The sequence below is a fragment of the Diabrotica virgifera genome, chromosome 3, assembly GCF_917563875.1.
Source record: "Diabrotica virgifera virgifera chromosome 3, PGI_DIABVI_V3a".
NCBI classification, from domain to species: Eukaryota; Metazoa; Arthropoda; class Insecta; order Coleoptera; family Chrysomelidae; genus Diabrotica; species Diabrotica virgifera.
In genome coordinates, this window is record NC_065445.1 from 268,747,065 (window position 1) to 268,762,070 (window position 15,006).

The 15,006-nt window shown below is 33.4% G+C and overlaps 1 protein-coding gene across 1 annotated transcript in view; it reads right to left on the reverse strand.

Moving 5' to 3' along the window:
• Window positions 1-15,006, reverse strand: part of LOC114326478 (uncharacterized) — a 30,990-nt gene that overhangs the window by 14,099 nt on the left and 1,885 nt on the right. Inside the window, exons 2-3 of the mRNA XM_050647376.1 lie at window positions 5,129-5,496; window positions 2,629-2,720 (exon numbers count right to left, since the gene is read on the reverse strand). Coding sequence (XP_050503333.1) covers window positions 2,629-2,720; window positions 5,129-5,496 — 460 coding nt within the window. The remainder of the gene's footprint in view (window positions 1-2,628; window positions 2,721-5,128; window positions 5,497-15,006) is intronic.

A 15,006-nucleotide genomic window follows, 5' to 3' on the forward strand; every position in this document is an offset into this window, starting at 1 on the left:
TAATAGCTTAAGGGTGTCTAGTCGGATAAACTTTGATATATGGGAACACTGAAACAGAGGAAGTTTTAATTGTGGAACAGGTTAAAAATTTGGAACGGTCAGACCACGAAAACGGCACATGTATTTTGTCCGACAGAACAGACTTAAACTCTCCGAACAGAGATTAAACTCTCATGCAAAAATCAGACTGCTATTTATCACCAAATGGGCGTTTTAATGAGTGGAACATGTAGAATATGTCAAATGACAGGAATTATGACAGGTGATAAATCGCAGTCTGATTTTTGCATGAGAGTTTAATCTCTGTTCAAAGAGTTTAAGTCTGTTCTGTCGGACAAAATAAATGTGTCGTTTTCGTGGTCTGGCCGTTCCAAATTTTTAACCTGTTCCACAATTAAAACTGCCCCTGTTACAGTGTTCCCATATATCAAAGTTTATCCTACTAGACACCCTTAAGATATTAACAAATTTTCAGCTTGCTATTAATCAACTTTTTTTTCATACGCGGGATCCAGACCTAATATACAAATATGTGGTGGATTTGACAAATATTTAGTCCTGTCGCCAGGGGGGGTACAACGGCCTTCTTAATTCAGATGGACTTACCCAAGTTTTTTTTATGTATTTTGACCCGTAGAACACGAATTTTTTGGGTAACAGTTGATCCGGATGTCGATAAGATTGTTATAAACAAAGAAGTTGAGGAATTACATAACAGCGATTTCTCGCAAAACAAAACATTTTTTTGTATTTTTTGGGTCATTCTAACCAAAAAATGTTCCTACAAGTTTTTTCGTCGAATGCATAGTTTTCGAGATAAACGCGGTTGAACTTTCAAAAAATGGAAAAATTGCAATTTTTGAACCCGAATAACGTTTGAATAAAAAATAAAATAGCAATTCTGCTTACCGCCTTTAAAAGTTTAAGTCAAATTATATCTGTTTTGAATATTTGTATTGCTACAAATTTATTTTTTGATTGTTAAAAAAAGCTATAAACACATACTGTTTCCCGTGCCTAATACATGCGTTTTATTGCATGCTACTTAGAAATAGCCCCGCTTGCACTTTTACCTCCTCTACGTACTCGTTCGATTTTAAATGAGAAATCATTGAAACATCACTCAAGCACTAGGTGTTTATAGCTTTGTTTTAACAATAAAATAATACATTTTTGGCAATACAAATAATTAAAACCGATATAATTTGACTTGAACTTTCAAATGCGGTAAGCAGAATTGCTATTTTATTTTTTAGTCAAAAGTTTTTCGGGTTCAAAAATTCCAATTTTTCGATTTTTTGAAAGTTCAACCTCGTTTATCACGAAAACTATGCATCCTACGAAAAAATTTGTAGGAACATTTTTTGGTTAAAATGGCCCAAAAAATACAAAAAAATGTTTTGTTTTGCGAGAAATCGCTGTTATGTGATTCCTCAACTTCTTGGTTTATAACAATCTTATCGACATCCGGATCAACTGTTACCCAAAAAATTCGTGTTCTACAGGTCAAAATACATAAAAAAAACTTGGGTAAGTCCATCTGAATACAGGAGGCCGTTGTACCCCCCCTGGCGACAGGACTAATTCGAAATATCTCGATAAAAACTGACTTTTCGAAAAAGTACTAAGAGGCAAAAAGTTTTAAAAACATTGTGTTTAACTAATGGTACTACAATAATAATTTAATTGGAACGTACAAAAGTTTGGGGGGGTTTAAAGGAACAAAACCCCCATAAAATTTTTATGGGGTGTCCAAATTTCACTATAATTTTTTCTTAAGATGCTACTACCTTAAGAATGCCACATGTCAATTTTCAATAAAAAGTCTCCAATAGTTTTCGATACATTCGAAAAAATCCATTTTCATTTTGTAACTTAAAAGGGCTGTAACTTTTTTTATGTGCACATTTATACTAAGGTAAGTTAGGTCAATCGAAATTTTTGGTCCCAGAATATGTGATTAAATTTATGACCTGTATTTTTGTTACCCCCTGTATAATATGTAAAAAAAACCAACCTATAGGTATTAAGAATTCCAAATTAAAAAAAAATCAGGATTTACAATTCAAATTGTGTTTTGTTTCCAGTAATACAATCAACTACTTTTTTATAGATTTGATTTCTTTTATTTTGTTTGGCAGTAAATTATAATACTTGGGTGCCCTAAAAATCACAGAATGTTGGCTTATTCCTCGACTTAACTGTGGTAATCCTAGGTTTTTTTTATGTTACCTCTAGTTTGATAATTATGATCTATTAGTGTCTGTTTGGAGAAATTTTTGTGAATATATGTGATTACAATGATATTATGCAAAAAATATGTTGCCTCGCAGATTTAAAATGAGTTTATCTCGTTTATTTCGTGTTATTATTGCATGCCTGTTAAAAAATATTCAAGAATAAATAAAATAAAAGTTTAATTTTGACACCCTGTATTTCGGTTACTATCAACTTTCGTACTAAGGTAAGTTAGCTTAAATCGATCTATTTTAACCTCAGGAATCTAAAGTTAATCTATGGCCCATTCTTTACCAAACACCCTGTATATTTAATTCTAGTTAAAAAATAAGAAGCTTAAAGATTAAGGTTACCAATTAATTTCGGTTAACATATAATAATGTAACTTACTCTAAGGATGCTGTATCCTCCAATATAGTAGCGCATTCTTGATCTTCGGTAGAAGCTAAACTTTCTAGGATTTCCTTTGCATTTACTTTAGCCTATAATTTAATAATTAGTTAAATGTATCAGGAACATAAAGATCATCATTTGTCGCATTCAGGAGACGAAAAAGTGACGGAGCGGTTCCACAACTGTTGGGAATTCGTTCTCTGAATGTAGCGCTACTTGCGGAACGTGTTACGGAACGGTCGCCGTGACAGTGAACTCATTTTAATTCCGTCCGTCCAACGTATGCCACTTTTGTGAATTTGTCAATAGAGTTGTTGGAAGATGGCGTCAAGTACTAATTATCAAATAATTGAAGAATCTCAGATGCAGAATCCACCAATTTAATAAATTAAAATGGTAGATAGTATTTTAAAACTGAGATTTTTCGTGTTTGAAAGTTCTTACTGGTACATCCTTAATCTGCGACTTTTTCAATTAATAAGACAGCAGACGACGAATATAGAAAACGAAAGGGAAACGATCACATTTCGCTTTAATTCGTCTAGGAAAAACGGACAGCAGAGGAACTTTCAGTACTCAAATCCGAGTAAAGGAAATATTTTTATTTTTATTTCCTTTACTCGGATTTGAGTACTGAAAGTTCCTCTGCTGTCCGTTTTTCCTAGACGAATGAAGCGAAATGTGATCGTTTCCCTTTCGTTTTCTATATTCGTCGTCTGCTGTCTTATTAATTGAAAAAGTCGCAGATTAAGGATGTACCAGTAAGAACTTTCAAACACGAAAAATCTCAGTTTTAAAATACTATCTACCATTTTAATTTATTAAATTGGTGGATTCTGCATCTGAGATTCTTCAATTTTTTAGTAGATGTCGCTGTATCGCGTCTGATGGGAAATTTGAATTATTTTTCAGATTCCCTTTAAAATGATGGTGGAGCTGTTTTTCGGTTCAGAGGTGGGCACACTTTCGAAAGCTACTGATGACGCCTGAAAGGGTAGAAACAGTGCCTGTCTAGCTGGTGTGCAACCCTCTGAATCGAAAACAAGCAAAACCATCATTTATTATTTTTATTATTACTAATTATCAATTGGAAAATAGTGCAGATGGTAAACAATCCATGATTATGAAATTCACAAGACGAAACACAATTGTTACCGGTCCATCGGGAACTGCTCCCTCACTTTTTCGTCTCCTGAATGCGACCATCGTAATGCAGCAATATAGGCATCAAAACGAGCACAAGATAAGGCAGAACAATGGTTTGCAGCAAATATGTTGCTTCTAAACCTCAATAAAACCCGATCATTGATTTTTTCAACAAGGCAGCTCCTTCCGGAGATGCAGACAAACAAATAAAATTTTTGGGGATTTACTAGGATGCAGGACTGTATTGGAGAGCTCATACAAGGTCCCTTGTTGTTAAGTTACGATCTGCAACTTTTATAATTAGAAGAGAAGACTTTCTGAATGTATATCTCAATAATTCACTTTACAACAGACCTATTTTGCACTGTGTCATTCACACATCAGCTATGCAATTTTGGCATGGGGTCACAATGCTTCAAAAGTACACCGAAGGTTACAAATTCACAACTACTCTCCCTAATTCAAATGCACCTTTTTATATCTTGTTACAATGTTCCAGAATAAGAAAGATTATTACGGAAGAATTCTTACAATACAAACATCCTATTCTAGAATAACAATCGAAGGGATATTTACACAAACATTTCCTAGAACAAAAAGAAATATCGAGGTGTGTACTTGTTAAAAAGGTCCCCCTTTTAAAATCATTCACAAACAAATAAATCACAGTACAAAAAAGGGTCTGCTTAAATTATGATAAATAGGCCATGTCGTGAGCAGCCTGCAGCGTCACACACAGTCATTTGTTTCGAGCTTCTGTCATGTGTCACATAATATTAATATATCTACGTCATACGTTATTGATATCACCAATGATACAAATTAAAGACGTATGACGTAGATATATTAATATTATGTGACACATGACAGAAGCTCGAAACAAATGACAAACGATGAAAAGCCCTATTCTGTCATTTTTCCGACTGTATATGTAATATTTATTTCATAGACATATTAAGGACAGACAAGGCATACTCAGCAGAAAAGCGTAACGCGCGGGCATTCGATCGGTGGTCTATCTATCTCTTTCAACCAATGACGTCCTTGCTATTGGCGTTACACAGAGCGGCCCATACATTGCCTAATCTATTTAGTATGATATCTATGATTTGTTTACCATTTTTGATAAAATTTGTTATACAAACAATGACAATGACATTACAAAAATTCGCCAAAATTGTCATATTTCGGCGCTACAGACGCTGGTGTATAGTTTCGTGTATCCCCACCATGGTCACGCACGGAGCGCTTACATATGTAGCTTATTGAAAGTAGGAAGCCGGCAGTATTGCCCTTTTAATTCCCTATATCTAATCGAAAAGTAAACGTAGTGTATATAAATTGTACTTACATCTGCCATCAATTCATTCATATCCAAACCGACTTTCTCAAAATACTTCGGAAATAAATATGCGAACAGATAATCTATTTTTGTGGGTTTCTCGCCACGTCTATGACCATAAAAAATTGATATACTCCTAATTGCCTGTTTTTTAAGAGATAGGTATTGATTCCCTAATTTTTCAGTTGCCCTGTCATAGCCTTTATCTTTGAGTATCTCCGAGAACTGTATCCATTTCTCATTTATTTCAGCTTTAATTGCAGGTGTATATTCATAATATTTATGTAATTGAAATTTGCTCACGCACTGAAGTAGTAGTTTTCGTTCATCCTCACTTATGGCGGAACAGTGTTTAAATTTTTTGTATCGATTTACTTCTAAAACAAAATGTTCAATTTATAAAAGAAATCAATTCAGGTAAGAAGTGAATATTATTGTACGTGAATGTATTAAAAATTCTTAACCTTCGATAGAAACAACACTTTTATCATCTCTTCATTAAGGGGGTAGGCACAAAATCTTGGCCCAATGCTATTTAAATGTATTAATTTTTTTCAATACGCCAACGAAGCCATAATAACAGCCGAAAATGAAGATGACCTACAAAGATTAATTAAAGAATTCGAACACAAGGCTCTCATACACTGTTCGAGCCATTTTAAATATCGCATTAATTGTTGCTTGTTTTGTGTGCACCCTGTATGCAAAACCGTTTTATTTATTGTTTATTGAGAAGCGTTAAAACGCTGAGCAACGAATATTTTTGTAATATAGGCACAGCCAACCTTCTTCCACTTATCTATTTGTTTTGATAATAATTACGTCAGATACATATCATACAGGGTGAGTCATGAGGAAATGTACATACTCCTACCTCGTATAGAGGCCCCTATGGGGAATAACTAGTGACCATTAAAAAGTGTCTGCTCCCATTGTTTAATAATATACAGGGCCAGTTTCGCATTTTGACAGAAATTTGTATTCGTCATAATTTTTGAACGGTCAGATCGATGTGTCTCTTATTTTGGTCAATCGTGACACTATTACCACCTAATCAACTGATTTATTCAAACTAGAAAAAAAATCAGGTCCGGTTTTAAAAAATTAGTTCGTTTGGGTCTTAGAAAAAATTTCACCCTGTATACGCTTTTTGAAAACGCTAATATGAATTTTACAAATTAGACAAATAGGCAATTAAAATGGCATATTTATTTTTTTCCCCACACGATTACTTATTGTTTTATAAAAAAATCAAATTTGACTATGTATTAAAAGTTTGGTAAAGTGAACCATAGATTTAAAAAAATTACCTTTTATTACAAAAATTAATTTTTTTTAAAGAAATATTTAATTTATGTTACCACCCATCATCCCAATCAACTGATTTATTAAAACTAGAAACAAATCAGGTCCGGCTTTAAAAAATTAGTTCGTTTGGGCCTTGGAAAAAATTTTACCCTGTATACGCTTTTTGAAAACTCTAATATGAATTTTACAAATTAGACAAATGGGCAATTAAAATCGCATATTTATTTTTTCCACACACGATTACTTAATTTTTTATAAAAAAAATCAAATTTGACTATAAATAATTAAAGGTTTGGTATAAAGTGAACCATAGATTTAAAAAAAATAACTAGTATTACATACAAAAATTAATTTTTTTTAGCAAATATTTAATTTATGTTACCACCAAATCAACTGATTTATTCAAACTAAAAAAAAAAATCAAGCCCGGATTTAAAAAATTAGTTCGTTTTGGTCTTAGAAAAAATTTCACCCTGTATACGCTTTTTGCATACTCTAATATGAATTTTACAAATTAGACAAATAGGGATCAGGGAGCCTAAGTATGTGAATTTGTCCACCACTTCAAAGGTAGAGTTATCAACAGAGAATTGGTGACCGTTGTTTCTGGCTCTATTGTTGAGTGTTGATGCCATTATCTTAGTTTTCTCCTCGTTTACTTTCAGGCCCATATTTTTTCAGGCATTTGAGAAGGTGGTATACATTTCTTCTAGTTTGCGTGTTGTGTGGGCAACTAGGTCCACGTCATCGGCATATGCCAAAATTTGGGATGATTTATTAAAAATATTTCCTCTGTTGTCTATTCGGGCATCTCTGACCGCCTTTTTTCCAGAGCTATGTTGAAGAGGAGACACGCCAGCGCATCTCCCTGTCGCAGCCCAACATTCGTTTTAAACGCCTGTGATTGTTCGCTCTGTATTTCGACTTTGCAAACGACTTTACGCATTGTAGCCTTAACCAATCTTATCAGTATATCAGGGATGTGGAATTCATCCATGGCTTCATACAATTTATTTCTTAGGACACTATCATAGGCCGATTTAAAATCTACGAAAAGATGGTATGCGTCGATATTGAATTCATTGGTTTTTTCCAGTATTTGCCTTAGCACAAAGATCTGGTCTGTTGTTGATCGACCAGGCCTAAAACCACTTTGATATTCTCCAAGAAGCTCCTCTGAATGTGCACTTAGGCGACCATATAAGATACTCGAAAATATTTTGTAAGCTGTATTAAGGAGGGTTATTCCCCTATAGTTTCTACATTCCAATTGATCACCCTTTTTGTGTAGCGGGCAAACGATTCCAATACACCACTCTTCCGGGATTTGTTCCTCATTCCAGGCTCTCAGTATTATTTTATATATTTGATTAGTCAGGGTAGCACCTCCATATTTAACAAGTTCCGCGGATATACCATCACTTCTAGGAGATTTATTATTTTTTAGGTGTTTCATTGCATCCCGTACTTCTTGAATTGATGGAGGCTCTAATGGTGTATTGTTGGTTGCTCTTGGGTTTGGTTCTTTATAGTAAGTAGTTCTTTATAGTGTTCCACCCACCTTTTCAATATTTCTTCTTTTGTATTGAGTATGTGCCCCTCCTTATCCTTACATAGTCTTAGCCTTGGTTTGAATTCCTTTCTTACATTATTCAGTGTTTTATAGAATTTTCTTGTTTGATTTTCCTGTTTTAATGCCTCAAGTTTTTCCAGTATTCTATTTTCATAAATTCTCTTTTTTCTTCTATGAATGCACTATGAAAATGAACATTATAAATTAATTAAAAAAAACATTATAGAAATCTTCAGGTCTTTCGGTCCTCGGTAATAATGTAATAATTCATTATGCATTTAAATTTTTCAAAAATACTTATTACTTTTCTCAGGAAAAAATGAATGCATTTAACCCGGGAACAGTCGCGCTCTTTTCTGTCACGTAATCGGTCGCGCGTTAGCTTTTATCTAACAAAACGAATTTAAATACGAATTTACAACAAATTTTTATTTTATAGTATTTATATTTGTTATGGCGAGCACGCCACTGTGTGTGTTCTCCAACGAACACACATCATTTTATACAGAATAAAAGTTATTTCCTACTTGTTGTGTTAGAAATATTATTTCTAACAATTATTAAAGCTAATTGGTTCTCATCAAAGCCATAAACTCCACAAAAAGAAGAAGAAGAAAAAAAATTATAAACCTACGCATTACTACACCCTTCCTCGAGGCCTTACGAGTGGAAAGTTATGTTGCAAAATTTTTCATCAAGTTATCACGAAAAAGGATAAAATGTGACATTTTTTCTAACGGCGCGACTGCTCCAGGGTTAAAACAGATTGACCCAAGATTTTGCGCCTACCTCCTTAAAACAAAATTTTATTTTATTTATTTATTAACGGAATCCATTTAAAAAAGTTTTAACAAAGCTACACCTTAGCAATAATCATCATCATCATCATCAGTGGCGTTAGAGCTCTTTATGAGCCAAAGCCTTGTTCAGAACAATCCTCCATTCGCCCCCTATCTCTGGCAACTCTTCTCCATGCTCTAATTCCAATAGATTTTAAATCATTTCTAAGTTGTCTTGGTACCCAAGTCTCGGTATTCCTCTTGCTCGTTGTCCGTAGTCCTATCGGCCCTCTTCGGTCAAAAACTTTTCTGACTATGGCGTCTTCCTCTCGCCTGATTACACGACCTATCCATCTAAGCCATGCTGGTGTACATTAGAATGTACATTAGTTAGTTAGTTAGTTAGTTATCTTTATTACACAAAATCACAAATTTACAATAAATATAATTTTAACAAAAATATTTGTACAAGAACAATATGTGATTTTAGCCTAAGCGTTGGAACCGTCTAGACTAGATCATTAAAATTTATTAAAAAGAATTCATCCAGACTATAAAAAACATATTGACCTAACAATTTTTTAATTTTTTTTTTAAACTTACATATTGAAAGTACTTTAATCCCAGTGGGCAAATGGTTGTATACTTTAATACCGGAGTACAATGGACCATTTCGAGTACGTCTATAATTATAATTGGGAAGAATTATATCTTGCCTGCGTGTATTTTGTGACTGTGTATATCAGAAGGTTTTAACAATTCATGTCGTTTTCTATGTATAAGTAGAGACATCTTATAAATATATATCTTGAAGAGAGGTCTACATGAAGTTCTATTTGTTAAGTTGAATAGTGCTCGAATTGCTCGTTTTTGAGCCACAAATGTGGATTCTGCTGTGCTAGCCGCGCCCCAAAATTCCACACCATATTGCATAATGCTTTGAAATTGAGCAAAATAAACTATTTTTGCCACACAAAAATTTGTATTTTGTCTAATTGCTCTTATGGCATATGTAGCTCTGCTGAGGGTTTTATTAAGTTCAGTTATGTGGTAACTCCAATCAAGTTTGCTGTCTATGTTTATGCCTAAAAATTTAATTGTATGACAAGAAGTAATGCTTTCTTGATCTACTTTAATAACAACATCTTCCACATTTTGATACAAATTAAAACGGATATTTTGTGTTTTACTAATATTCAGAACCAATTCATTGGCGAGAAACCAGTCTGATATCTCTTCAACTGTAGTAGCGGCACAGGATGTTAATGTATCAGAACTATCGCCTTTAATTACTATACTCGTATCATCTGCAAAAAGTGAAAATGTGGTATTCGGGAAACTAGCTACCAAGTCATTGATATAGATAAGAAACAGTGTTTTTCCTAAAACAGACCCTTGTGGAACTCCACACTGAACTTCTGCGAAATTTGAATAGGATGCTTCACAGCTACTATCAGAATTATTTATTCTAACACACATTTTTCTGTGTGATAGGTATGTCTGAAACCATTTATGTGGTGTACCTCTAATGCCGTAGTAGTAGATCTTGTCCAGTAGTATTTGATGGTCTACGCAATCGAATGCTTTCGATAAATCACAGAAAAAACCAAGAGGATGGTGTTTTGCTTCCAAGATTTTATGCACATTTTCGATTAGAGAAAATGCTGCATCTGTAGTACTCATATCAGATCTAAAGCCATATTGAGAAGTTGTTAGAATTTTATGTTTATTTAAAAAAAGAAGTAATTGTTTATTTACGCACCATTCTAATAATTTTTGAAAGGGACGGTAATAGAGACACTCCGCGATAGTTCTCCATATTACACCTATCACCTTGTTTATGTACAGGAATAACTACCGATTTTTTAAAACATTTAGGAAATATTCCGTTTTCAAGAGACAAATTAAAAAGAAAAACTAAAGGCCTACAAAGGGTATCAATATTTTCTTTTACAAGGGTAATTGGAATTTTGTCAAGCCCCGCGGATTTCTTTGGTTTTTGTGACAAAATGCACTCCCTGACATCAGTTTCTATTAGAGGTCCAAAAAACAATGAACTTACATTATTTGCCGGTAAACTCTGCAAATAGTTATCACTAGATTTTTTACTTTTGATATTAGGAATAATACTTGATGCAATGTGTTGAAAATAAGATTTAAATTCTTCTGCAACTTCAGTTGGATTTGTGATATCAATATCATCTTTTTTAATAGATATATCTTTCTTAGCTGTTGTGTTTCTTTTGTTAAAATGTGAAATTAAATCCCGTGTCGCTTTAGATTTATTATTTGAGGAGTTGATTATACCGTGGAAGTACTTATTTTTTGCCTCTTTAATTATTTGTTGTAACCATCGACAATACGTTTTAATGTAGTTTTTTATGGTAATATTATTTGTATATTTTTTTAGTTGTAATAAGAATCTTTTGTTTTTTGACGATACTTTTATTCCGGGAGTTAACCAACCTTTAAAATTTCTTTTGTTATGTATTTTTTTACGTTTAGTCGGGAACGCGTATTCGAAGCCCGAACCAATTTTTTCATTAAAAACATTATAAGCTACTTCCACATCTGATATTTCATATACATTATTAAAGTCGCACTGACGAAGATACTCAAGAAATTTTAATTTATTAGTTTGACAAAAGGATCTAACCAGATGATATTGATTATTAGCATCAGCTTTATCCACACTTATGGTTAAAATTTGAGCTTTGTGATCAGACACTCCTACTTCAAATGTAGACCCCTCAAATAATAGTTTAGGATTCAAATTAACACAAATATTATCTATTCGTGTAGCAGACGTTATTGTTACTCTAGTAGTTTCTAAAATAGTTGGTATTAAATTATACATTGTCAATATGTTTTCATAAAGTTTGGGTAATCCTATCGACTAAAATATGTACATTCTAGGTCTGGATCCCGTGTATGAAAAAAAAAGTTGATTAATAGCAAGCTGAAAATTTGTTAATAGCTTAAGGGTGTCTAGTCGGACAAACTTTTATATATGGGAACACTGGAACAGGGGAAGTTTTAATTGTGGAACAGGTTAAAAATTTGGAACGGTCAGACCACGAAAACGGCACATGTATTTTGTCTGAGAGACCAGACTTAAACTCTCCGAACAGATATTAAACTCTCATGCAAAAATCAGACTGCTATTTATCACCAAATGGGCGTTTTAATGAGTGGAACATGTAGAATATGTCAAATGACAGGAATTATGACAGGTGATAAATAGCAGTCTGATTTTTGCATGAGAGTTTAATCTCTGTTCGGAGAGTTTAAGTCTGTTCTGTCAGACAAAATAAATGTGCCGTTTTCGTGGTCTGACCGTTCCAAATTTTTAACCTGTTCCACAATTAAAACTGCCCCTGTTCCAGTGTTCCCACATATCAAATTTATCCGACTAAACACCCTAAAGCTATTAACAAATTTTCAGCTTGTTATTAATCAACTTTTTTTTCATACGCGGGATCCAGACCTATTCGGAAAAATGAAAGAATACCCATGAACAATCACATCAATCATTTATTTTGTATTTGCTGTCTTTTTCTATAAATAACAAATGTTTGTTATAGAAAAAGACAGCAAATACAAAATAAGTGATTGATGTGATTGTTCATGGGTATTTTTTCATTTTTCCAACTGTATTAAAGATTGTATAAATCAGTATACAGTGGAACCTCGATTATCCGTCGGGGCACCGGACCAAGGGTATGACGGATAATCGAAAAGACGGTTAACAGAACATTAAAAAAATAAAAATTCATAGTGTTGTGGTGAAACACAGAAATTGACTAATAATAATTATTGTGCTGTGCGTTTTTATTTTCGGCTTGCGATTCTAAAAATAGAACTCTAAAAGCATGCTATCATTTATCATTACCTATATAAATTGAAATTTAATCCAGAGCCCTGAATAAGAACAAAAATTATTTACATAAAAAAATGTGGTGTACACCAAAAAACTGCACGTGTACATTTCAACGAATTTCATTTGGCTTATGGCAATGCTCAAACAAAATGAATTGATGACCAAATTTTTACTTATGTATACAATATAACTTATATATGGACCCTGACGGTTAACAGAGGTGACGGTTAATAGAGAGACGGATAATCGAGGTTAATATCACATACATGTCACTTTTGGCTTTTAATTTGACCCTCCTCTACAAATATATTACAAAATAAATTTTTGTAGCCAAATTAATTCAGATCTGAAAGGGTTAATGAATTTTACAATGTCAGGTTCTCCAAAGCATCTATACAACTCAAAGTTGTAATGCCTGTGCCACAAACCTTGTTTTTTATGCCTCCATATATCTGTCTTAATATTTTTCGCTCAAAATGTTTGAGCAGTTCTTGGTTATTCTGTGTAAGTGACCAAGTTTCTGAACCATATGTTAGCACTGGTCTTATTAGTGTTTTGTAGACAGTCAATTTAATTTTTCTAGGTATTTTTGAGGCCATCTGTCTTCTTAAGCCACAGCAACACTTATTGGCGAGCACTATTCTTCTTTTAATTTCTTCACCGACGTTGTTATCTTTAGTCAGCAGTGAGCCTAAGTATATGAAGGTGCAACACCTTCCAGTTCTAGGTCATCAATAATTATTCTTGTAGGTGTCGGGTTGCTTGACCTAGTGCAACACATATATTTGGTCTTTTGAACATTTATATTTATTTAGTCCCATTCTCACAACGAAAATAATGGAAAGGAAACAACAATAATAGGTACTTGGAATATCACAAGTCTTTATGGTAAAGAATTCGAATTGACAGAGGAAATGAAAACATACGGCATTGACATCCTAGGCCTGAGTGAAACGAAGAAGAAGGGAAGAGGAAATATGAGATGTGGCGATGGTTACAAGCTCTTCTACTCAGGTGTACAAGAAATGGAAAGAGCAAAAGAGGGAGTCGGTTTTATAATCACGGATGATCTGAGTGGGAGAGTTGTAAAATACCAAGCAATAAACTCTAGAATAATTACCGTAAGTATAAAACTAGACGAGTTAGTTAGCATAATACAAATATATGCACCAGTCGAGGGCACAGAAGAACAGAAAATGTCTCAATTCTATAGCGAACTCCAAACAGCTTTAGACGAAGTGAGAGAAGATACTGAGAACATAATTATTATGGGAGACTGGAATGCTAGAGTTGGAAATGACATCAACAAGGGACTTGGAAGCCTTGGGCGGTATGGAGAAAAAGCTGAGAACAGAAATGGGAAGAAGATGATACAATTTTGTGTAAATAACGACTTAAAAATTGGAAATACATTCTGGTATCAAAATATGGAGGACAGATACACTTTTGAAGCACAGGAAAGAAATGCCAAAAGTCTAATAGATTACATCGTGATTCCTGCAGAAATGAATATTATCAAAAATATAAAAACAGAAAAATTTGCAGAACTTAATACTCAACACAAGCTACTCGTAGCCGAAATGACTACAAAGAAAAAGCAATATATAGTCGATAAGTCATACACTAAGATAAATATTAAGAAGCTGAAAACAGAGAAAGAGAAAAGTGACTATAAACAAGAAATATATGAGGAATTGCAAAGAATGGAGCTGGAAAGAGAGCAATTGGATATGGAAGAAAGATGGAAAATACTAAAAGACACACTATATAAAACAGCAGAGAAAATTTGTGGAAAAAAGTCAATAAATAAATATCATAAGAGAACAGAATGGTGGAGTCAAGAACTAAAGAAAATAATAAAGGAAAAGAAGCAAGCCTGGAAAAAATATCAACAATGTAGAAATGAAAATAACAAAGTAGAATACATGGAGAAACGTAATAGAGCAAAAATAGCAGTAAGGAAAGCGAAAAATATGAGCTGGGAAGAATTCGGAAAAGAATTGGAAGCAAATTACAAAACAGATAACAGAAAATTCTGGAACCGTATAAAGGGTCTAAGAGGGAAAAAAGGTAGGGAACAGTATGGAATCAAAGATAAAAATAACCAATTGAAAATAGAGACTACAGAAATAGTAGAAGTATGGAAACAATACTACGAAGATAAATTCAAACACGAAGAAGTAGAAATATATGAAGCAGGAAGAAATAGACCAGAACTGGAGGAGGAAGAGGAACCAGAGAGTATAAGGAAGGAAGAACTGGAAGAAGCTATAAACAATATTAAACTTGGAAAAGCGGCAGGAGAGGACCAACTAGATCCAGAAATGATAAAATGGATGGGTGAAAA